Source organism: Eumetopias jubatus, unplaced genomic scaffold (assembly GCF_037043125.1).
Source record: "Eumetopias jubatus isolate StellerSeaLion01/CBP00866 unplaced genomic scaffold, mEumJub1_p1.0 scaffold_13, whole genome shotgun sequence".
Taxonomy (NCBI): Eukaryota; Metazoa; Chordata; class Mammalia; order Carnivora; family Otariidae; genus Eumetopias; species Eumetopias jubatus.
In genome coordinates, this window is record NW_028274819.1 from 55,468,636 (window position 1) to 55,494,008 (window position 25,373).

The following is a 25,373-nucleotide window of genomic DNA, read 5'->3' on the forward strand; positions in this document are numbered from 1 at the left end:
GCCTAGGTTCCACCGGTGGCGAGGAGCTCAGAAGCAGGACCTCTACTCCTGCATACTGTGCTGCATGCACGCAGCATGTCTAGCAGCTGAAGAGCTGCACCTTCCAGCACTGCCCAGATAACATGCACCGTGACTTTTGATTGCTTCTTCACCCCTAGAGCTTCACATCCCTCCGTATGGAGGTCAGAGGAGTGGGCCAGCCTGCCGTGATAGCTGCTGGCTGGCTGTCTGCTGCAGCTAAGAGGGACACTGTGGTTTTTGGTTTCTTTGAACCAGTTCCTATTATTCCAGTCTGACTAGTTGGTTCCATTGTAGTGTTGGTTCCACTGTAGGTCTTACACACTTTCTGAATGCTCTGATCAACCTCATTTTTCCACCTTTGCTCTGTAAATATATCCCAAAACCACTGTAACAGCTTCTGTAACAAAAACCAAGAGTAGGATGATGACAAACATGGCAAGTCTACAGCAGCTTTCCCAGATTGGGGCACAGTAGCCAATCAGCCCAAAAGTGGAAAGCGGGGCTCCACAGCGGTGATCATTATGGCAGGGACAAGAGGGTGCACATCTTCAAAGAAGTGGTCGTAGTCAGCATTAGTGAAGAAGACGTGGGCTCCCACACAGCCTAAAATGCCAGCATGCCAGCTCCCCCGCCACCCCCCGCCATCCCGGAGAGGAGGTTCAGAAACTCCAGGAGTCTTGGGAGGGGGTGATGCCACGCTGGGCCAGCCATGGCACTGGCAGCCTACTGACACCATGTGCTCACCAAGCAAGGTGGCAGTGGCAGTGGAGCCTCCCCACTGGGAGCTGCGTAGTCTCGGTGCCACCCACCGCAGCCCCAGCACGTGCCTCGCTCCTCCACGCAGCTGTGGCCTCAGACTTCTCTGAGAAGTCGACAAAATCCTCCTCAGACAGGCACATACTGAGAACTTCTTTGAATATAATTTTACAAGGTTCAGGGATACACCAGCCCATCTGTGGATCATCTCCTTTCCCAGGTCCAGACCCTCTGCCCTCAGCTATGCACCACACTAATGGGCCTGCTGTCAACTTGGCTAATTAGTTTCTCTGTTCTGGACTCATAAGCGCTGTGGATCCTAGCCGGCTATACCTATCATGAATCTAATTCTTCTCTTGTCTTTGGAGTCAGCAGAGCTTCTTAGACTCACTTGTGTTAATGGGGATCAATGACAAGGCTCTATCTTTTTGGAATGGAAGACTCCCCTGCTTCCTTTGAGCTGTGAACTCTTGTGTTCCAGGTAGCCACGTGGGAGAAGCAGATCTACACATGCTGTCGAGATGGTCTTGTGCGACGCTATCAGCTCTCTGATCTCTGACTCCTTGAAAAAGGATTCCCAGTTAATGAAAAAAATTGGCCCTAATCGACAAAGAGCAAAATAATCATCAGTCCTTCTCAAGGACCATGTCCCCTTATTGTTTGGGGCACCCTTTGGAAGTCACAGAAAATCAGCTGCATTGGCCCATGTGGAAATATCATTCCATGACAAGACCTGTGAACTGAAGAAGAAGCTCACACATGCTTCCTATATACACTCACCCCAACAGCACAGGGCAAGGATATGGATGCTTACAGTTTGATCTCATACCATTGTGTTAAGTGTTTACAAGGATCAGAGGACTAAAGCTTGTTCTCTGAAGGAAATAAAGAGAATGTATTTGGAGTTTGAATTTGAAAAACTTTGTTAAATAATCTTACTCCAGCAAAAAGCCATTCAAGTTGATGGAACTCCTTTCTCAGGCATTTCCTGTTGGCCTGGCCATAGAGAAAGACTACTTGTTAGCAGAAACTATCCCTTAAGCAGCAGTCTGGGAAAGATTCTTATACAGGTAGAGAAGCCAGCTGTCTCAGTTTTCCTTGGACTGAGGGGTTTTCTGCTACATGGGACTTTCAGTCCTAGGCAAAGTGGTATGGTTGACTGGTCCATTTACAGGTGATAAAGTTGAATCCTGTCATTGTAACAGCAGTGGCCATCCGAGTGTGGTCCCTTAACAGCCGTATCAGTATCACCTGGGAACTTGTTAGAAATAGAAATTCCTAGGCCCCACCTCAGCCCCAAATCAGAAATTCTCTGGGTAGAGCTGGCCAGGTGATTCCGATGCATGCTACAGTTTGAGACCTAGAGGAAGAGATAGTAAAGGGCATTTTAAGTCATAGCAGGAACCCAGTGCTCATAGGATGGTGAGGCTGGTCGGTAGAAGATGAGGCTGGAGAGGTTGGCAGGGCCCAAAGAGTGAAGGGGCTTGAGTACCAGGTAAGGAGCCTGAATTTCATTTGGTTGGCAAGAAACCCACGGAAGAGTTTTAAGCAAGGATATAACACGGTCACCTCTTTTTTCCCCTAGATATAAAAATGGAGTCATAATGCATGTACTCCGTGTTTTATTTTCACTTAGAATCTCTGAGTTCTTTCTCAGTACATTTAGACCTTCATCATTCTTTTTAACACTTTCCAGAGTTTTATATTTTAGAGATCACTAGAGAAAGGGTTTCTTGGAGGATACAACACTTGAGCTGAGCAATGTAGGCTAAAGTCTGGATTTATTTAAGGGAAGAAGTCAATTTCTGGCTGGTGTAACAGTATGATTCGCAGCAGTCTTAAAGGTATATTCTCACGTAATGTTTATAACCTCACCATGACATGCAGATAGTGAGACTCAGATGAATTGATTGGCCAAGGGTCATAGGGAACAGAAACTTTAACACAGTTTATCTTAATTTTAAATCCATTTTTTTCTACCTGTTGTATATGCCTAAATTGAGAAAATAAAATACTGTTAGTCATTGAATATTACTGGGCATCTATGCTATACTAGGGACTATATTTATATATTTAATCCCAACAACACTCTTAAAAAGGAAATGGAATTACTTTGTTTTATAGATAAGGAAACTGAGGTTCGAGAAATTAAGTACCAGACCCTTGATTTGGACCTTGCTTAGTCTGTCTCGAAGACCTGTGCCTTCCACTACGCCACATGGTCCTGAGACCTCTGGGACTAGACCAGTTCCATTTAAGGAGTGATTTGTGATAAGGTCAGGTAGACCCAAAGGGACATATTGCAGACCTCGGAAACACTGGATCCGAGGAGGTCTGGAGAGAACCTCTAAGAAGTCAGGGTGAAGGAGGAGATGGCTGAGTTCACACAGCAGGTATGTCTGTGAGTTCCTCTTCCAGGACTCGCTCTTCACTGCCATCACATCCATAAGCCCCTTTTCCCAGGTCTCCAGAGTTGATAGGCCTGGTTGTAATGGATGCAGTGACCCTTGACAGCTGCCCTGAAATCCAGATCCAAACAGAAGGACACAGGCTAGCTCTCAGGTGGCCCAAAGCCTGGTCTGCTGTGGATGGATTCTCCCCAGTGTTAGCAGACAAAGCTTTTTTTTTCCCTTTTGGGTGGAGGAGTGCATTCTGGGTAGGGAAAGGTAGACAACCCCCATCGTAGCAGTACAGGCTCAGGCAAGCTGAACTTTGTTTCTTGGCTTTCAGATGCCCCCTGGTGACTTCTTGTGAGAAGGGCATCTATTTCTCAGATCTGGAAACTGGCAGTGGCATCCGCCAGTGAGCATATGCTCCGTGCCAGGCACAGTCCTCACAATAGCCTTGCAGAGTAAAGATTTCTTTTTCTTGAACACGTCTTTTTGTGGATATATTTTATATTTTTATTCTTAATTTTTCTTTTTTAAGATTTTATTTATTTGAGAGAGAGAGTGAGCGAGAGAGAGCATTAGTAGGGCAAGGGGCAGAGGGAGAGGGAGAAGCAGACTCTGCTGAATAGGGAGCCTGACGTGGGACTCTACCCCAGGACCCTGGGATCATGACCTGAGCCCAAGGCAGACCCTTAACCGACTGAATCACCCAGGCATCCGGATCTTATGTCCTTTTGACATGTTAATAGCATTCTTTTAGTGCTTCCATATTTTCTGATACCACAAGATACTCACATTTCATCTTATACTTTCCCATCTCAGTCCTGGAATCAGTCATTTGTCTAGATAGCTCTGGTGAACCCAGGAACAAGGAGACTCTATCTGAGGTAAATGCAAATTAAAACCCACAAGAAAGCTCAGAAATGCAAAAAATAGAAAATAATGCCATATTTTCTCTTAACAAATAGGCAACTGTGGCTAAGAAATCATTTTTTAAGGTCATAAAACTAGTAGATAACAGACAGGATTTGGAACTTGGGCTCTGACTCTACTGCCTCAATGCTAAGGAAGCATTTTCTATGTGATATACATGCTTTTGTATAATTGTGTTTAATATTTTCACACCTGCCCTGTGGTGGGGTTTATGTTAATAATCCCATTTGTTCAAGGAAACGGACTTGGGGCCATTAAGTAAACTTCCTTCGGTCACACAAATGGGAGCACAGCAGCCTCAAGATAATGGTTGCTTTCTGACCACTCAACTTTTTTTTTCAAACTTTATTTCAAAAACCTTCAGTACAATATTAAAAAGCAATACAGCCAGCTGGAGTGACAACCAACAGAAAGAAAGGAGAGGGTTAGGGAAGACACAGGGACCCCACTCCAGCTGCTCCCAGGGGCTGGAGGCCGGGGGCAGACCCAGTTAGGGCATGGGTGGTGGGGGAGAGAGGAAAGGCCACCCACCAAAATGAACAAGCAGAACAAAACATATAGGAAACATCTGGCTGAACTGAAGAGGATCTAGGGGAGATGGGAAGCCCCCATTTTCCCCCCAAAATGTCCTAGACTTGGGGGGGTTGGCCTCCTGGGGTGCAATGAGCAGGCCCTGTCCCACCCCACACTCCTCGTATCAAGGAGTACAGGTTGTGCTGGGGGCCAAATGTGTGTATGCTGGGGAAACACAGGGAAGAGATGAGTAGGAAAGAAAGCCCCTCACTGGAATATGTTATGAGGGCTGAGGGTGTCCGCCCCTAGCTCCTAGACTCGGGGGGTCTTGGGTAGATGGGGGCTGGAATGGGTTGGGGCAGGGGGGAAGGCTGGGTGCTCAGCCTAGAAAGCCATCAGGGTCCTCAAAGTGGCCTTGCTGCAGCACCTTGATGTAGTACCCAGGTGGATGGACAGGCCAGTCAGCATATCAGTGCGCTCCATGAGCAGTAAAGACTGGTCATTGATTTCCTGCTCTTGAAAAACTGTTGCCTGCTCGGGGAAGCCAGCCTCGGTGAAATACTCAACCACGTCCATCACCGTCCACTCCAGAGGGTCAGCTGGCTTCTCTCTGTGCCCAGGACAGCCAAAGAGGGTTCCATCGGCCCCGGGTGGGGCTGGTTTTCCTGGCTGGCCACTCAACTTACCCTAAACCTGCAGTTTACTTCTTAGCTCTAATTGAGTTCTCTGTCATTTGGCCCAACTCCAGAAGTGTGTTTTAGCTCCTCCAAATATACCCAAAGTAGGCCTCAAATAATATGAAATAGCTGCTTTAAAGCAGGTCTTCCTCGGGGCGCCTGGGTGGCTCAGTCGTTAAGCGTCTGCCTTCGGCTCAGGTCATGATCCCAGGGTCCTGAGATCAAGTCCCACATCGGGCTCCCTCCTCGGCGGGAAGCCTGCTCTCCCTCTCCCACTTCCCCTGCTTGTGTTCCTGCTCTCGCTCTCTCTCTCTCTGTCAAATAAATAAATAAAATCTTAAAAAAATACAGCAGGTCTTCCTCTATAATGGTGTGGTTTCAGAGGACCCAGGAAAGTTCTTAAATATCTAAGTCACTAGTATCTGAAATGCCATCAAAGGACCCAGCATTTTCATTCACAGAGATGAGGTTTAAAACGTAGCCCTCTTCTTTCCCCATCTGACTGACATTAGATCCTTTCTTTTCTCTCTCTCTTTTTTTTAAGAGGGGAGAGGGAGAGGGGGAGAGAGATAATTTTTTTTTAAGATGTATTTATTTATTTTAGACGGGGGTTGGGGAGGGAGAGGGAGAGAGAAATTCAAGTTTCAAGCCCATCTCGGGACTCCATCTCACCACCTGAGATCACAATCTGAGCCAAAACCAAGAGTTGGACGCTTAACTGACTGGACCACCCAGGTGCCCCGAGAGAGAGAGAATCTTTTTTTTTTTTAATATTTTTTATTAATTTATTTGACACATAACAAGAGAGAGAGACAGAGAGCAAGCACAAGCAGGGGGAACGGCAGGCAGGGGAGAAGCAGGCTCCCTGCTCAGCAGGGAGCCCGATGTGGGGCTCGATCCCAGGACCCTGGGATCACGACCCGGGCCGAAGGCAGCCGCTTAACTGACTGAGCCACCCAGGTGCCCCGAGAGAGAGAATCTTAAGCAGGCTCCATGTCCAGGGTGGAGCCCAACTCAGGGCTTGATCTCAGGATCCCAAGATCAAAACCTGAGCCAAAATTAAGAGTCAGACATTTAACCCACTGAGCCATCCAGGTGCCCCTAGATCCTTTCTTAAGAACACGTTTACAGGGCACCTGGGTGGCTCAGTCATTAAGCGTCTGCCTTCGGCTCAGGTCATGATCCCAGGGTCCTGGGATAAGTCCCACATCGGGCTCCCTGCTCGGCGGGAAGCCTGCTTCTCCCTCTCCCACTCCCCCTGCTTGTGTTCCACTGCTCTCTCTCTGTCTCTGTCAAATAAATAAATAAAATATTTAAAAAAAAACACATTTACATTTGAGAGGAGTAAAGAAGTAGTACTTAGAAAAGATGCTCCCGAAGAAGGAGGAGGAGGAGAAAAGGAAGGGTTATAGTGTGGCATTGGCCCAGGGAAAGACCAGTGGAACAGTAGTCCAGATATAAACCCATGCATGTATGGAAACTTTGTATGTAACACAGCAGTCAATATAGATTGGTAGGGGAACAAAGGACTGTTAAATAAATGGTTCTGGGACAATAGGATATCAAAAATAAGAAAATGATGCTACCTTGTACCATATAAAAAAAAAGTTCTACGTGGATTAAAGGTTTAAGAGTGAAATGGACTCTCAGAAGAAAATATAGGTGAAGATCTTTATGACCCTCTACAGAGAATATTTCTTAAACTAGACACAAAAAGTATAATCAAAAAGGCAAAGATTGGTAAGTTATACCCCATTAAAAAAGGGTAAAAACACAAGCTCCAAAGTGAAAGGGGTTTGTATTTTATATATTTTCAACAAAGAAATATAAAACATGAAGAGTCTCTCTCTCTCTCTCTCTCTCACACACACACACACACACACACACACAACACACACAGCCCAGTAGAAAAATGGTCAAAAGAGGGGCACCTGAGTGGCTCAGTCGGTTAAGCGTCTGCCTTCGGCTCAGGTCATGATCCCAGGGTCCTGGGATTGAGTCCCGCATCGGGCTCCCTGCTCCGCGGGGAACCTGCTTCTCTCTATTCCTGCTGCTCCCCCTCCTTGTGCTTGCGCTCTCTCTCTCTCTGACAAATAAGTAAAATCTTTAAAAAAAAAAAAAAGAAAAATGGGAAAAGACATACATAGGCGTTTCACAATGAAAAACAAATGGACAATAAACATGATTTATTTATTTATTTATTTATTTATTTAATGTCTCTCTCTGTCTCTTAGGAATAAATAAATCTCAAAAAAAAAAGTTATAAAAATAATTGACATCAGTGGTGCCTGGCTGGTTCAGTGGGTAGAGCATGCAATTCTTAATCTCAGGGTTGTGAGGTCAAGCTCCACGTTGGGCATGGAGCCTACTTAAAATATGTACACACACACACGTATATGTGTATTTGTATATATGTATACATGTACTTTAAAAGAAAATTAAAAACTTGACATCAAGAATTGGTGAGGATGTAAAGCAAAAGGGACCTCTCAGACACTGCTGTTTTGCCATCGTAATTTAGAATAACCACATCAGAAAACTCACATTACCTTGCAAAGTTGATGCACATACCCAAATGTTCAGCATCAACAGAGAATGCTATACAGCCTCTGTGCAAATAAGACACACACAAATACATGCCATTTGCATAACTGATTCCATTTATATAAAGTTCAAAACCATGAAAACATAAATATGTTCAGAATACATGCAGTAGTGTGTTGGAGCTGGTTTTAACAGCTTGGGAGAAATTGGCAAGTGCTACACATAAGGACTGTTTTTTTCCTTCTGGTGAGCTGGTTAAATATTTACAAGCACAGAAGTACACCACAGGAGATGCATAGTAGTGAAACAATAAATAAAAACAAAAGAATACTAAGCAGGTAGAGAGGGGCACACAGGGGCAATATTTCTTCAATAAGGAATGTTCTAATGCTGCTTTTTTGTGCGTATAAACTTCTTAATAAAAAAAAAAATAAGGTTAGCTTGGTCAAAGTCAGGGTCAGTGGTGTGTGTAGTCTGGAGGGTCTGAGGAGAGGTAGCCCCGGAGGTGAATGAGAATGGTTAGTTGGAGCAATTGCAAGCATGCTTTTTCATGCTCAAGCATTCTGAGAAGCAAGGAAAAGTGGGGGTTGGTGTGCCTTGGGGTGAGAGATTAGGGTAGGTAGGGCGGGAGCAGATCACCAAATGCCTGTGTGCCAGGGTCAGCAGTTTGGATTAACTTTGGGCAATGTGGAGTATGGTCTTGGCAGGGTGGAGGCAAGGTGGGCAGGATAGTGAGAAGTTGGAGTGGCTTTGCTGAAAGGTGAAAGCCAAAGCAAGACCATGGCTCTGAGGAGGAAGAGGCTTGAGAGGTGCCTAAGAGGTAAAATGGACCAAGCTTAGTGACTGATTGGATGTGGGATGTGGAAAACAGGGCTCTTCTGCCCTCAAGGAGGTAGAGCAGAATTCCCCAATCTTTAAGGGTGGGCCATGAAATAATTTTCTTCCAAGGAGTACAATCCAGAAAGGAGGAAACAAAAGTAACCTTACAGTGGAGAGAAACACCTGACAAACACCTACCTCAGCAGGTGAAGGTCAACATCACCAGGATGTCATGTTGATAGGATGGAATGAGAATGGCATTTCACCTCTGTGGTCTTCCTTCCAGAAGCCCCTAACCTCAGTCTAATCATAAGAAAAACATCAAACAAATCCCACTGAGAGACTGTACAGAATACGTGACCAGTCCTCCTTAAACTATCAGAGTCATCAAAAAACAAGAAAAGTTTGAGAAACAGTTTTAGCCAGGAGAAGCCTAAGGAAACATGACAACTAAATGTAATGTGGTATCCTGTTTGGGATCTTGGAACAGAAAAAAAGACATTAGTTAAAAACTAGGAAATCTGAATAAAGTGTGTACTTCCATTATAAATGAGGTATCTGGAGGAAATAACAACTATAGAGAACGAACTGATGGTTACCAAAGGGGAGGTGGGTGGAGGGATGGGTGAAACAGGTGATGGAGATTAAGGAGTACACTTAATTGTGATAAGCACCAGGTGATGTATGGAATTGTTGAATCACTGTATTGTACACCTGAAACTAATATAATACTGCATGTTAGCTATACTGGAATTAAAATAAAACTTAATAAATATCACTAAGTTGAACATTAAAAAAAACCCTTGATGTAGCAATATTGGTTGTTATTTGTGGCAAATATACTTGACTCATGTAAGCCATTAATAATACAGGAAACTGGGTGTGGGGTATATGGGAAGTCTGTACTGTCTTCCCAACTTTTCTGAAAATCTAAAACTGTTCTAAAATTTAAAACGAATTTTAAAAGTCAGCTAAATGCATTTGTTCTGAAAAGTTTTTTTTAAAAAGATTTTATTTATTTTTGAGAGAGAGAGTGTTGGGGGGTGGAGGGGCAGAGCGAGAGGGAGAAAGTCTCAAGCCAACTCTGACTCCGCACTGAACCTGGAGCCCCAGCGGGGCTCAATCTCCCGACCCTGAGATATGACCTGAGCTGAAACCAAGAGTCGGACCCTCAACCGACTGTCCCATCCAGGCGCCCCTGTTCTGAAAACTTTTAATTAAAACTAATTGCTACTTTCCTTAAAAACAGTTTAGAGTTTCTGAGTTGAGTGACCTTTATCAGGGTCACAGAATCAGCCCCTATTCTTCTAATTCTTCTATTGGCTCTGCTGTGAGGCGGAACTGAGCGGGTGGTTTGCTTAGGCAGGAAGGACTACCACTCCCAGAGTGCCCCTGTGCAGTTGTCAGGAGCAACCAGAGAATGCAGACTAACAGCCCTCCTTCAAGTCGGGATTATACAACTGAGTGCCTTGCCAGCCGGCCATGGGCCAGGATTATTACTCAGTGCTCCAGATCACTCGCAATTCAGAGGATGCCCAGATCAAGAAAGCGTAAGTTGGGGCAGGAGTGAGGCTTTAGGGGTGTGCCAGGAAGTCCCCACCTTTCTCTCTTCCAAACTGTGCTTTCTTGCACAGCTTAGGGCAGGCAAGATAAACCTTATTCCTTCTCTTGCTTCTTGCGTACCTATAGCCCGGGTTTGGGCTGGGTCAGAGTTCCCAATCCACCATCCTTTACCCCCTGTGCCCTGTCTCCCCTCCTGGGTATCTTGGTTTTTCTAGCAATAAAAATAGGGACAGAGGAGACATCTGAACTTTATTCTGATTATGGAGAACCAAAGGATTGAGAAAAGGAGAGTGACCTGACCAAGATGGATGTGTTTCAAATTTTATTCTGGCCATCAGATGAGTTTTTGATGTTGAACTGCATTTCTCAATACTTTCGTCAGGTCCTGGGGACTTTGTGGTCCATTTCCAAGAAAGTCTAGGACAGGAATCAGCACATTTTTCTGAAAAAATGTGTTTTTTGGGGGCACCTGTGTGGCTCAGTCGGTTAAGCTTCTGACTTGATTTCGGCTCGGGTCATGATCTCGGGGTCATGAGATTGATCCCCGCATCCAGGCTCCGCACTGGGCTTCAAGACTGCTTATGATTCTCTCCATCCCTTTCCCTCTGCTTCCCCGCCCCCTGCCACTTCACTCGCACACATGCTCTCTCTCTCTCAAAAAAAAAAAAATTTTTTTTTGATGAATATTTATTGAGTGCCTACCCTATGGTTAGGTGCAGTGGTAGCAACTGGAGATATAATCATGAGTCAGGCAGATACACAGCTTAATTTTGTTGATGAATATAGATGTTGAGTAAGTCATAAGTGTGATGAGTGTTACAGAAGGGGAAGTACAGAGTGCTGTGGAAGCTTATTTTAGGAGAGAGACCCCTTCAGAGGCTGTCGTGATAATCAAGGCAGAAGATGAAGCTTAGGGGCACCTGGGTGTCTCAGTCAGTTAAGTGTCTGCCTTCAGTTCAGGTCAGGATCCCAGGATCCTGGGATCGAGCCCCGCATTGGGCTCTCTGCTCAGTGGGGAGCCTGCTTCTCCCTCTACCTCTGCCCCTCTCCTTGCTTGTATGCTCGCTCTCTCACTCACTCTCTTGCAAATAAATAGAATCTTGAAAAAAAAAGATGAAACTTGAAGCAGAACAGTGCACTGGAGAGAGGAGAGAGAATGGACTTGGCTATTAATGGGATCATTGGAAGGTAAAGAAAAAAGAAGGAATCTGTGATAATACAGTCAGTTAAGGTTGGGTAGTGATACATTTCTTGAATGTACAGATTCTGTTCTGAGAACCTTCCATCATTATTTCATTTAATCCTCACAACAACCCTGAGAGGTAGGTATGGTTTTTATCCCAAGGCCATGTGCCTGGTAAATGGCAGAACCAGTATCCAGACACCAGGCCTACTGTGGGCCAGGTCCTACATGGCATTTATGTGGGGTAAGTGGAGAGGGTCTACAGTGTGGCTGGAGAAACAAGACACAAACTCATGAGACAATTACAGAACAATTCAGGACAGCATGTGATGTCACCCACTGTTCAGAGCATCTCCTTGGCCAGTGGGAGCCATCTAAGGAGAGGTCACAAGGAGTTAGAGTGCAGAAAGATAAGCCAAAGTTAAATACTGGAAAGACCCAGGTCTGAATCCAGGTTCTCCTACCTGCTAGCTGTGTGATATGGACAAATTAACCTCTCTGAGCCTCAGTTTTTCCATCTCTAAAATAATTATTATAAGGGTTGGGGCACCTGGGTGGCTCAGTGGGTTGAGCGTCGGCCTCAGCTCAGGTCATGATCCCAGGGTCCTGAGATCAAGCCCCACATCGGGCTCCCTGTTCAGCGGGGAGTCTGCTTCTCCCTCTCCCTCTGCCGCTCCCCCTGCTTGTGCTCTTTCACTCTCTCTCTCTCAAATAAATAAAATTATTTTTAAAATAATAATTATAAGGGTTGTTGTGGTATTGACATGGGATTATATGAGATAATGAACATGAAAAGCTCAGCAATCATTTGCAGCTAGAACCATGCCATATAAAGAGTGATTAAGGGAACTTTCCAGGACGCTCGGTGAGACACGGAAGAGCGCAGCTGCCCAAGCTGTGCCCAGCAACAAGCTCCTTCCCGGTCCCCCACACCGGCCTCAGCCCTCTCACCGGCTGTAGAAAATGGTGAAAGAAACCACTTTACTATGATGTTTTGGGGATCAAACCCAATGCCACCCAAGAGGAATTTAAAAAGGCCTACAGGAAACTGGCCTTGAAGTACTACCCTGATAAGAATCCAAATGAAGGAGAGAAGTTTAAACAGATTTCTCAAGCTTACCAAGTACTCTCTGATGCAAAGAAAAGGGAATTATATGACAAAGGAGAACAGGCAATTAAAGAAGGTGGAGCTGGTGGTGGTTTTGGCTCCCCCATGGACATCTTTGATATGTGTTTTGGAGGAGGAGGAAGCATGCAGAGAGAAAGGAGAGGTAAAAATGTTGTGCATCAGTTCTCAGTAACCTTAGAAGATTTATATAATGGTGCAACAAGAAAAAGCTAGCTCTGCAAAAGAATGTGATTTGCGATAAATGTGAAGACCGAGGTGGTAAGAAAGGAGCCAAATGTTGTCCCAATTGCTGAGGTACTGGAATGCAAATAAGAATTCATCAGATAGGACCTGGAATGGTTCAGCAAATTCAGTCTGTGTGCGTGGAGTGCCAGGCCATGGGAATGGATCAGTCCTAAAGATAGATGTAAAAGCTGCAATGGAAGGAAGGTAGTTCAAGAGAAGAAGATTCTAGAAGTTCATATTGACAAAGGTATGAAGGATGGCCAGAAGATAACCTTCCATGGTGAGGGAGACCGAGAACCAGGACTGGAACCTTGTTTTAGATCAGAAGGACTGTGCTGTTTTTACTCGGCAAGGCGAAGACCTTTACATGTGTATGGACATACAGCGTGGTGCGGCTTTCAAAAGCCAATATCTACAATTGACAACCGAACCATCGTCATCACCTCTCATCCAGGTCACGTTGTCAAGCATGGAGATATCAAGTGTGTGCTAAATGAAGGCATGCCAATTTATCATAGACCATATGAGAAGGGTCACCTAATCATCGGATTTAAGGTAAACTTTCCTGAGAATGGCTTTCTCTCTCCTGATAAGCTCTCTTTGCTGGAAAAACTCCTGCCTGAGAGGAAGGAAGTAGAAGAGACTGATGAAATGGACCAGGTAGAACTGGTGGACTTTGATCCAAATCAGGAAAGATGGCGCCATTACAATGGGGAAGCCTATGAGGATGATGAACATCATCCCAGGGGTGGTGTTCAGTGTCAGACCTCTTACTGGGGCCAGTGAGTACCACTGCTGGCATTTTATATGCAGTAGTGAATGAGTGAAGGACTATAATCATAGTTCACTACTTGCTATTGTTTTTGTTTTAATCTTCAACTATAGTAGTGTTTTAAAAGTTAAATGAAGAATAAACTCAAATATAAAAGCTCAAAAAAAAAAAAGAGTGGTTTAAAGAACCGCATGTATTTCAAACAATGGCTCTTAACCCTTATCTCTTGTAACAGCTTTAAGAGATGAGTCCCATACAGGAGTACCTAGATTTTGACCTCCCCCCTCAAAATGCTGAATGTATATAATGAAGAAAATCACCACGATGATTCCTAATTGCCTAGCTATTTACCTTCTCAGTATCTCTCACTCAGTCGAGGCTGCCACATCTGAGCTGTGACTCCACTCCATCTTGCCAACTCAGGAAAACAGTGATGGCACTGCCGGGCAAATCTGACAACCACTCAAGTTTGTATGAAAATGGAACTCTTCTCAAACCTACTTACTTTTACTTATTGATAGAATTTACTTGCAGTTCTCCCCATAACTGACTTTGATCTTTGTACCTGAGAAGGACTGGTTTCAAAGCCTCAGGGAGGTCATGACAATTGTCTTCAAGTCTCTGGAGGTAGACAAAGCAGATACTCTCTGTAAGGCCTCTGGAGTCTTCAGAGTCACAGGACAGCTGACCTCACTCAGTAAGATGAAATGTTGCCTTAGAGTCAGAGCAGTGAGATGGGCTGCCTTGTGGGACAGTTAGTTTGGGTCATTCATTTACTCCCTGCTGCTCAGTGCTGGGCACCAGCGACACAGAACTAGACATAGCAACTCAAGGAACTCACGCTAGTGGGAGAGACAAGCCAGTCAATAAACAGTTGGAGCACCGAGTGCTAAGTTGAGGGATCGAAGGCACTGGGGACGCGGGAAGGGGAGTGTAACCCAGAATGGACGCTGCCATTAGGGAGGGCATCCTGGAGGTGTTGACCCCTGAGCTGTGTGTTGAAAGATGAATGAAAACGTGCCAGTGGGAGATAGGAGGGACTGGAGAGGGGTGAGTGTTACAGGTGAAGGGAATAGAATGTCAAAGACATGAGCAATGCCGTGTGGGGAGTTTAGAGCCTGGTCAGAAGGTCAGGAGAGGTCATGGGAGTGGGGAGGGAGAGCAGTGAGTGAGAAGGCCAGAGAGAGAAGAGGCTTGAATCTTAGATTTGTATTTTATGCTGAAGACGAAGGGGAACCAACCAGTGGAGGACTTAGGCCGGAGAGTGACTTGGTCAGAGGGCAGCACACTGAAAGGCCTGGAAAGGGGGAACCCTAGAAACAAGAAGCCATGGTTCTGCAATAGTTGTAGGGATGAAGAGGCAAGAAGAGAACACTGGGGAGAAAGAAAAGCTGATGTGCCTTGGTGACGGGTGGGCTGGGGGTGGAGAGGACGAAGAACCTGGGAGTTGATAATGCTCAGCTTTTTGGCTGCAGTGCCTGGGAAAGTGCACGAAAAATTGGGGAACGAAAATGTGTTTGTATTTGGGCTCATTGAGTTTGTGGGGCCTATGGGACGTTGGAGAGGAGATACCAAGATGGCAGCTGGATACAGAAGTCTGGAGCTCAGTGGCCTGGTTTCAGATAGAGATTTGGGAGTGGTCAGCGAGTGAATGGTACCCAAAGCCTCAGGATAGATGAGCTTGTGCAGAGATAGTGTGTGGAGTGCGAAGAGAAGGAGCAGAAGGGGTCACCAGCTTAGAAGGCGTGAGCCAGGTAGAGGAGCTGCACTCTGACCCACAGCACTCTGACATGCGGTCAGATTTGTACTGAGCCACTCAGGGGGCTGCAGTGATGCCCTCTTTTGGCTCCTCCAGACCCACTCCCCACCCTTCTGCACCCTACTCTCTGCGCTGGAAGCTAGGCCCTCTGAACTGCATCAATAGGCGCCCTGGTCCTCAGACTTGCATCCGGCTAAGAGAGCCCAAGGCAGGTGATCGGGAGGGAGGAGAGGAGAGTGGGGCTGGGGTATTTATACCCAGCTCCCTTCCTCTGAGGGCCTTTCAGGTTGGCTATGTTCCTTAACTGCAGATGACAGCTCCTGCCAAGGGCCCCCGGCCACACACTCTCCTGTGGGATTTCGTTAACTTCTCCCTCCCCTCACTCCTACAGGTTCAGGGATGGTCAGGGTCCCTCAGGGCTCCTGGCCTTGGGCTACAGCACCATCCCCTGTGGTTATCCTCCCTATCTCCCACACTTTGGTGAGTGGTGGGACTGGGCAGCTACGGAAGCCGGGAAAGGAATGAGCACAGAAGTGGGAGACAGTAAGAGGGCCTGACATGCGCTAAGTGCCTCTCTGTACCGGCCCTTTGATGCCTTATTTTACCCGATCTTCCCAAGAAGCCTAGGTGTCAGTTCAGACATCAAGACAGGATTAGATGTGCAAGAAATGGGGAAACACGTGTGAGGGGGAAGGGGAAGCAGGAGTGTGCGGGGGCGGGGGGCAGGCTTGGACCCCAGAGCAGGTCTGATACCTGTGGCCCGGGAGCTGGCTGGGGAGGGCTGCGGAGTGGTCTGGAGGAAAAGCTCTGGGTCTATCAACAGGAGGCCTGAGGCAGAGGTTGCAGGTTGGAGGGGTCTTGTGTCCTACAGGGATGTACCAGCACTAATGTCCCCACCATGCTTGGGCACTGGCTGGAGCAGCTTGAGGAAGTGTAGCTGCAGCAGAAACACCCAGGGCGGGCAACTACGTGTTCTCCCCACTGGGTTCTCTTCAAGGGCATCTGAGCAATGTGCCGCCTTGGCCACCACAGCCCTGATTTTATAGCTGGGAACATCAAAGCAGTGGATGGCAGAGCCAGCTCTGAGCCATGATCTGCGCCTCAGGCCCATGTCAGCTGCTATGACTTGTATGAATCCTCCCTCTTCTAGGTACCGGAAACTGGCCCTTAAGAACCACCCACTCAAGTCCAGTGAGCCATCCTCAGCAGAGACATTCAGGCAAATAGCAGAGGCCTATGATGTGCTGAGCGACCGTGAGTGACTCCACGCATCTCTGCCCTCACTCTATTCCTTAGGTCTCTGGGTGTTGGGCTTTCTGAGGGGGCCCAACCAAGAGGAAGCATTCCTCTTCCCTGCCTAGAGTCTGAACAAACTTAGAAAGAAAACAGCATGAAGAATTGCCTCTCTTAGTAGTCACAAGATAAGGTTGACGTGGTGTGGAGAGCCCTTGGATTAAGCTGATCTGCTCAGCCAGTATCAGTGGGGCAGGACCTGGGGCAGGTCTCCCACAGCCCCCCACCCCCTGTGCCCTGCAGGGATGCACACAGTGAGATGCTTGCTGCCAAGGGAGGAAGGTGAGGCTGAGGCGTATGCCCAATTACTCTTCCCAGACTGCCAAGTAGCTACATCTCCAACTCCCCAAGGACAGCATATCTATAAAGGGGCAGAGAGAGGCTGGTAATTCAGAAATCTCCTGAAACCAAGAGTGTAGAAAGTGATTCCCCATTTCTGCCCTGGGCAGTACCTGCATGGGTGTCCCTGAAGGCTTGTCCTGGAGACTAATCACAGATCCTGTGCAGAAGAATGGCCAGATCACAAAGGTTTCTTTAGTCCCAAGTTTTCAGGACTTTAGAGTCCTTAGACTGTAGGATTTCAAAGCTCTAGAATTTTGCAGCTCTAGAATTCTTAGATTCTAGAATTTCAAGGTACTAGGATTCTACCTGCCCCAGAGAAAACAGTAGCTGTGATGATGAGGTTAGCCAAATTCCAGGAGAGTAGCCTGACCCTTAATCTCTAGATCCCTCCTCCAGCCCTCCCCTGCCGCCCCCAGCAAGTCTCCACCTAACCCGGTTCTCCTCCTGGCTATAGGACCCCACTTAGATGCACCCGGAATGAGATTACACACCTAACTTTGAGGGTCTCCCTCCAAAGAGTGCCAGACAACAGACACTTTAGAAATAAGGTTGCTTTTGCCCCTTTCTGTCCACCCTGTGTCCACCTGCTTCCCAGCCCAGCTGCTATCCTAGTCCCCAAGACTGGCCCTCCCCTCAAGGTGCCACATGTCCACAGCTGTGAAGAGAGGCATCTATGACAAGTTTGGAGAGGAGGGCCTGAAGGGCGGGATTCCTCTGGAGTTTGGATCCCAGACCCCATGGACAACTGGTTACGTCTTCCACGGCAACCCTGAAAAGGTTTTCCATGAGTTCTTCGGAGGAGACAATCCCTTTGGTGGTAAGAGACCCCACCTACCCATTTGCCTGACTGGGGAAGGACAGAGCTGTAAAAGGTTTCTTTTCTTCAAATCCTTTTGTTTTGTTTACTTTAAGAAATAGGTATAGTGCCTGGTAAAAAAAAAAAAATGTGTTAAAGAAGAAATAAATTCCTTCCTTCCTTTTCCAGAAGCAGCCACTTACTGTTAACAGTTTGTGTATCCTTCCAGAAATGTTCTGTGCATTTATGAGCATATATTTATCTTTATATAAGCCTTTTATCTAATTAAGGAAATAAGACCATATTGTACACACTGATTTTTTTTCGCTTAGTATCGCTTGGAGATAATCTTATTATATACCATATTATATACAGATCTACTTCATTCATTTTAATAGCTGCTTCAGATTTCATTGTATGGGGGTGTGCTAGTCAGATGTGTACATGGATGGATGGGTGAATGATCCCACATCCCGACAAATTGACAAAGAGCTGCTTTCTGAGGCTCAGGGTCATCTTGCAAGGACAGTTAGCCCTCAGACCTGTCTTCCTGGCTCCAATTATGCGACTTAGAGAGGCTTGGTGTCACTGCCTGTTCTGTCCCCCCTTCCCATGGATATAATGCCTTTCTGCATTTCCGAAGTTCTCTCTTCCTTTTCTCCATGTTAAAAAGAAGTGAGCTACAGCTCACTGCCTGTCTACCTCAGAGACCCCTCAATTGCCTTCACCGGTCTGCTAGAGGAAGCTGAGTTCATAAGCTCCATGTGTGACTGGACAAAGCAGGGGACTTGGGGTCGGCCTGTTTCAAATCCACGCACTGCCACTTATGAGCTGTGTGACTCTGGGCAGATCTCTTCAACGCTCTAAAACCTCAGCTTCCTTACGGTTAAATGACGGTACTAGTCCATTCCTCACCCGTCATTATCAAATGAGATATGGGCTTTATAAAGCCATCATGAACATGGGCTTTGCAGACTGAAAGATAGCATACAACGGACCTGTCTCTCCCAGGGACAGGTGCATGGAAAAGAGGCAGCTCAGAGGAGCCAACCCAGAACTTATGGGGCATCGCCTACAGGGTTTGGGGTCCCTCGGGCAGCACTCAGAAGCTATACTGCCTCAGCGCTTCACCCTACGGATTCCTGTGTCCTATCTCCCTGCAGGGCCGAGGGACTCGGCCTTCCTATGACCTGGCTACTGGGGTGTCTGGTGCACCATAGGTACAGGGTGAACAAATGAATTCAGTAATACGAGAGGGGACCAGGTAATTCACAGGCCTCTCAATTAGTTACCACCTCACAGCGGGGCACACATTACGGTGGGGACTCGCCCTCCCTAGCCTCAAGTCATTGCCCCCTTCTAGCCTGTGATCTTCATTCCTGGCACTAACCATAAGAGGTAGAGTACAAAAAATCTTCATTATGATAGCAACCCCAGACTTTACAAAATTTACGAAGGGTTTCACATGTAGCGATAAGCACAGTGGTTGAGGGCACAGGTTCTAGAGTCAAATTGTCCTGGGCTCAGATGGACTGTGGGACTGTGAGCATTTTCTTTGGTCTCTGCCCAGTGAGAGAATAGTTTGAAGAGCTGAAACCAGTCCCTGATGCATAGTTCGCTCTCAGCAACATTTGGCTCTTCATCATCTTGTTATTTAATCCTAATGGTAGAAGGCAGATCAGGCATTATTACTCCATCCCATGGACAGAAAAACTGAAACCAAACAACTACATAGCACTTCAAGAGACAAGGGCTCTTTGCACCGGGATGGAAGGGTGGGGCAGCAAGAGGGGTTACCGGTGTAGAGCTAGGCAGGGGGAGAAAAGAGATTGAGGAACAAAAAGAGTTTGGTGAACTCTCAAATTTGTTAGGAACCACCTCTGCCCCAGCCCCTTGTCAGCTGCTGACTTCATAGAAACTTGAGTCTGGGGTCTCTAGTGGTCTTAGGCTGGGCTGGACAGTGAGGGAGAGGGGAACCGGGGGTAGGGTAGGAAGGTCTAGGATGCTTATGACCCTCCCAGCAGGAAGCTAACAGCCAGAGTAATTTCTGGCATACCAGGAGCCACCACCAGAGGGCACTCCTCTCTCTTCTGAGGCAGCCAGCCTTGAGCGGTATTTCCTCAAGTTTAGGGGGAAGGGAGTCAGGAAAGTGTGGGAATATCCAAACAGGGGGATGAAGCAGTGGGAAGGGGCAAGGAATGGTAGTCATTGGATCTGCAATTGAGGACAACTTTTTGGCCTGGCCTAACAGTCTGAGTCTGCAAGGTAGGAATGGGATGCTGGGTATTACACTTGGGGACTGAAGAGGTGTGTGTTGGAGGTGTCTATGCATGCAAGTCCCTGGAAACAGCCTCTATTACTCCTCTCCTCTTCCCACCTCCTGCAGAGTTTTTTGATGCAGAAGGAGGTGAGGTAGATTTGAACTTTGGGGGGCTCCGGGGCCGAGGGGTCAAGAAACAGGACCCCCCAATAGAACGAGACCTCTACCTATCCCTGGAGGACTTATTCTTCGGCTGCACCAAGAAAATTAAGATCTCCCGAAGGGTGAGTACTTGGCTGGCTCCTACTGGGAGCCACTACCTATCCCCTCCAATCTTATCAGTAACCTCCTCCCGGTCCTCACTGGAGACCTCGGGTATGGTCTCTGATGGAATCATGAAATCTCAGATTTGGAGACCTAGGATAATAGAATTCTAGAATCTGAAGTTGGAAGGGACAGTTGAAGGTATTAGCCCCATTCTTTCCTAGTGCAGGAATCTCCTCTCCAGTGTTCCTAACTGGGACAGAGTCTTTCCTTTCTTCTCAGTTCAGCGCCAACCCTGTGGGAAGTTGGGCTCTGAATAGGTAGAGTCTCTTGTGAATTCTGCCCTCTGGGCATTACCAGACCATACCCCCAGGGCTTCATCAGTGTGTAAGCCTCATGAGTAAGAAGAAACAGTGTGGGCATGGAGGGTGGGCTGCGGGACAGTCCCCAAAGAGTCTGATTGAAGACCTTCAGGGCCTCAGGGTACAGTCTTCTGGTTGGCCCTGTCCCATGGTCCAGCCCTAGGCTAGGCACACGAGCAAGGCCTCCTAACACCTTTGCCCAGAAGAGGAGATGCCAACTATGGCCATGCTTTCCACAGATGGCACCCATCTGAGCATGTGACTGGTTGGGGAATGGATGGATGACATAATAGGGAATGCTCAGATATGCTGACCTCTGTGGTCTTTCTCCCTTCATGATTAAGAGACCTGCCAGAGCCTCAGAGCCAGAGCCTCTGGGTTGGGAGAGAGGACCTGGGTATGTGTTCACTATGCATTTGTTAGTGGCCAGGGCCATGTGATTTCTAGGGCTGGAGTTGGGGACTTGATCAACTCATGGTGACCACTTGGCGTCTCAGGCCTCAGCCCCATGACATAGCCTGTCCTGGAATTATAAGTCCTTGGTTCCAGTGAATGGGGTGAGAGTGGGAATGGCTCCGGGAAGGTTCTCCCTGTTGCTAGAGGAATGAACCCCTGTAACATCTTTCTCATGTGAAGAGGCCAGCCGGGAAAGCTCCAGCAAACCTCCCCCCCCTGCCATCTGGCTGCAGGTGCTGAACGAGGATGGGTACTCCTCTACCATCAAGGACAAGATTCTCACAATTGATGTGAAACCCGGTTGGAGGCAAGGCACACGGATCACCTTTGAGAAGGAAGGGGACCAGGTGAGAAGGAGGGAACTGACTAGGGTCAGTCCTAGTTGGTGTCAGTCACCTGGGCTTGCTCATGGGGTGGGAAGACTGAAGGGGAAGGAGGCAATGCTTTCTCCTGCCCCTGTGAGCCCTAGTCTGGTAGGGAGACCAGTCTGCAGAGTGGGTGAAATGTTCCCCAAAGTCCCTTTCAAGCGACAGAGCCTCACCATACCTCTGTGAGTGGATAGCCCAGGGCTTTTTCCCATTTTGCAGAATAGGAAACTGAGGCCCAGAGAGGGAAGGGATTTGCTCAGGGCAAGAGCACAAGAGCTCTTCCAGAAGAGACTTTAGCAGAGTTTTGGTGACTTAATGAAGCTTGGCAGGACAGAGGCTTGCAGGAAGTTTTCTTCAAAACTTGCAGCTCAGCATTTTGCCCACCACCTGAGGAAGCTCTGTCCCCCTCCAGCGGAGTGAATCCTTTTGGTCATGCTCAATAGAGGAGAAGTAGTGGGGGGGGGGGGGGCAGTGCTGGATTCACTCGAGTAGGCTTCTCAGAGGAGGGGCTATGGAACCAAACTGTAAAGGTCCTTCCAGAAAACCTAGTTTAATCTCTTCATTGTTGAAGACATGGAGGCAGGAACTTGGCCAGTGGCACACAGCCAATTAGCCCTTGTCAACACTTGGCCTCCTCTGCCCAGGGCCCCAACATTATCCCAGCTGACATCATCTTCATCGTAAAGGAGAAGCTACACCCTCGCTTCCGCAGGGAGAATGACAACCTCCTTTTTGTGAACCCCATTCCCTTGGGCAAGGTGAGTGGGCAAAGTGGAGGAGCAGAGGTGGGCAGATGAGAGTGAGCAAGCTGGCCGCACTCTGCACTCCCCCCGCTGTGTGGGGCAGGCCTTCAGAACGTGACGAGTGCACATAGAATCTTTGTGACTGTCTTCAGGGCCCCTCCATGTAAGGAATAGCACTAGGCTAGACTTTGCCTTCCCTCCCCCACCCCACCTGCAGGCAATCACTCAGTCAATCCTGCCACCTGATCTCCTTCTGTTCATCCCCACAGTGTGGGTGTAGGCACCTGCATCTGCCCAGCAGCCCTTTGGCGGCTCTCCGGCCTCCCTTCCAAGCATCTCCTCTAGGCTCTTCCCCGTACTCTTTGGACTGTGCCGCAGGCCTGTCTCAGCATCTCATATGGCATTCAGGGCCCTCCACACTCTGCCCCTGCGGCTCTCTTCCCCTTCACTCCAACTCCTGTCCATTGGGTGCATTTTTCACACCTCCATATTCTTGTTTGTGCTTGGCCCTCTGCACGGAATGCTGTATATCCACCTTGTCTACCTGGCAAGCTCCTTCTCACCCTTATCAACTGCTGCCACCACTGTGCAGCCCTCCTGTCCCACTCCAAAATGGTTTTGGGGCCTCTCTTTGGCTCTCGCAGACCCCTTTACTTCCCTCTATCATAACATATATCATCATCAGTCTTAGTTACCAGACTGAGCTCCTGAGGGCAGGTAGTTGCCTGGCTTGCTCTCCTGTGAGCCCTTGAACAGCCTTTTGTCTCCTTGAGGCGGGGCTCAGGGCCTGGCACTGAATAAGCTCTGAAAGTGCTTTCTAAACAGAATGGCCATGGTGACCTCCCCCGCTCGCACCTTTGGCCCTCACGTCCCCTAGGCTCTGACCTGCTGCACCGTGGAGGTGAAGACCCTGGATGATCGTCTGCTCAACATCCCCATTAATGACATTGTCCAGTGAGTGCATCTGTTTGGGCGCCAGTTGGCAGAAAGCCTGGCCTGGGCCTTGGAGGGTAGTGGCACACTGGGCAGCCTGGTGCAGTTCAGTCCCCACCAGAGAGGACTGAAATCCAGCCCCACCTCTGGCGAACTGCATTCACCTGGTAAATGGAGTGCCTTTTTCTAACTTGCATGAGGCCAATATAGAGCCCAAAGGGCCCCCCCAATCCCATGTTGGGCAGTCTTGGTTGCCTTCCTCCTCCTGAACCTCTCATTGGTGTTCTGAGTTGTATCCCTTAAGTCCTTTACAGGAAAGGCCCTCTGCATGGGAAGCTTTACTCAGTAGCTCAGCAACTCCCACCCAACCCAGGGTGGAACCTCTAGTTCTGGAACCCTCTATTAGAGACTCAGTGTAAATGGGTTCTCAGGGGGCAGGCTGTCTGAACAAGCCAGTCCCACCATCCCCACCCTGTTCTGGCTGAAAAGGGCCACCTGGTGGAAAGCGATACCGACTGCCCCGTGCCTGAGGTTTATGTGAGCAGGGGCAGCATGGGATCTGTCAAAGTGCTGCGGGGGGGGGGGGGGGGCACGCGCTAATTTCCCTTCTTTCATCCTCCCGTCTCAGTCCCAAGTATTTCAAGAAGGTGCCAGGTGAGGGGATGCCACTACCTGAGGACCCCACTAAGAAGGGAGATCTCTTCATCTTCTTTGACATCCAGTTCCCCACCCACCTCACACCCCAAAAGAAGCAGATGCTGCGCCAGGCATTGCTGACATAAACTGGCGGGCTGGGGGCTGGAGCACGGGAGAAGGCTATCTGGACCTTATCCCATTCCTGCCTCAGGATGTGCAAGGGAGCCAGCCCACTGCACAGATGTGAGGTGAGGATGGGATGGCATGGGACTTTTAAACTGACACAATAAAGATTTATTTCCTATCTTCCAGTTGCACCCAGGAGACTGTGTTGGAGGGAGAGGAGCTTCATATATCTCTTCTTGTGGAGCAGAGGGAAGGACAGGGCCCAGGAACCCTAAAACCTGGGTCCTTGTCCAGGTTTTTTTTTTTTCTTCATTAATTAACATATAATGTGTTACTGGTTTCAGAGGTAGAGGTCAGTGATTAAGTGGTATAAGATCAGTCTTATATAATACCCAGGGCTCATTACATCACGTGCCCTCCTTGATGTCCATCACCCAGTTACCTTATCCCCCCATTCCCTTCCCTCTTGCAACTCTCAGTTTGTTTCCTATAATTAAGAGTCTCTCATGGTTGTTCTCCCTGATTTTGTCTTGTTTTTTCTTCTCTTCCCCCATGATTCTGTTTTGCTTCTTAAATTCCACATACGAGTGAGATCATATAATTGTCTTTCTCTGATTGACTTACTTCGCTTAGCATAGTACTCTCCAGTTCCATCCACATCGTTGCAAATGGCAAGATTTCATTTTTTTGATGGCTGAATAGTATTCCATTGTGTATATATACCACATCTTCTTTATCCATTCATCTGTCGATGGACATCTAGGCTCTTTCCATAGTTTGGCTATTGTGGACATTGCTACTATAAACACTGGGGTGCATGTACCCATTCGGATCACTACATTTGTATCTTTGGGGTAAATACCCCATAGTATAATTGCTGGGTTGTTGGGTAGCTCTTTTTTTAACTTTGAGGAACCTCCATACTGTTTTCGAGAGTGGCTGCACCAGCTTGCATTCCCACCAACAGCACAAGAGGTTTCGCCTTTCTCCACATCCTCACCAACATCTGTTGTTTCCTGACTTGTTAGTTTTAGCCATTCTGACAATATGAAGTGGTATCTTGTATTTTGATTTGTATTTCCCTGATGCTGAGTGATGTTGAGCACATGTGTCTGTTGGCCATTTGGATGTCTTCTTTGGAGAAATGTCTGTTCATGTCTTCTGCCCATTTCCTGACTAGATTATTTGTTCTTTGGGTGTTGAGTTTGATAAGTTCTTTATAGATTTTGGATACTATCCTTTTATCTGATAAGACATTTGCAAATATCGGGGCGCCTGGGTGGCTCAGTCGTTAAGCGTCTGCCTTCAGCTCAGGTCATGATCCCAGGGTCCTGGGATCGAGCCCCGCATCGGGCTCCCTGCTTGGCGGGAAGCCTGCTTCTCCCTCTCTCACTCCCCCTGCTTCTGTTCCCCCTCTCGCTGTGTCTCTCTCTTTCAAATAAATAAATAAAATCTTAAAAAAAAAAAGACATTTGCAAATATCTGCCATTCTGTCGGTTGTCTTTGGGTT

General features: G+C 47.6%; 2 protein-coding genes and 2 pseudogenes across 6 annotated transcripts in view; 3 read left to right on the plus strand and 1 right to left on the minus strand.

Annotated features, from left to right (window-relative positions):
* The window catches only part of PAAF1 (proteasomal ATPase associated factor 1), a 41,141-nt gene extending 39,453 nt beyond the window's left edge, over positions 1-1,688 (plus strand). For all 4 annotated transcript variants that reach the window (XM_028115982.2, XM_028115979.2, XM_028115980.1 and 1 more), the window contains one exon: positions 1,259-1,688. In XM_028115982.2, coding sequence (XP_027971783.1) covers positions 1,259-1,336 — 78 coding nt within the window. In that variant the 3' untranslated portion in view covers positions 1,337-1,688. The remainder of the gene's footprint in view (positions 1-1,258) is intronic.
* Positions 3-985, minus strand: LOC114218733 (tetraspanin-3 pseudogene; annotated as a pseudogene).
* An 8,447-nt stretch (positions 1,689-10,135) lies between the features above and the next one.
* DNAJB13 (DnaJ heat shock protein family (Hsp40) member B13) lies at positions 10,136-23,883 on the plus strand. Of its 2 annotated transcripts, none has more exons than XM_088017740.1 (8): positions 10,136-10,203; positions 16,435-16,538; positions 17,575-17,736; positions 20,102-20,259; positions 21,291-21,411; positions 22,002-22,183; positions 23,046-23,122; positions 23,730-23,883. In XM_088017740.1, the coding sequence occupies exons 1-8, from the start codon at positions 10,136-10,138 to the stop codon at positions 23,881-23,883; spliced, it is 1,026 nt and encodes a 341-aa protein (XP_087873866.1). The 2 variants fall into 2 exon arrangements, with proteins under 2 accessions (XP_087873866.1, XP_027971791.1); XM_028115990.2 differs by having other exon boundaries at positions 21,291-21,404; positions 22,070-22,183.
* LOC114218718 (dnaJ homolog subfamily A member 1 pseudogene) lies at positions 11,578-15,841 on the plus strand (annotated as a pseudogene).
* Positions 23,884-25,373: the final 1,490 nt, after the last annotated feature.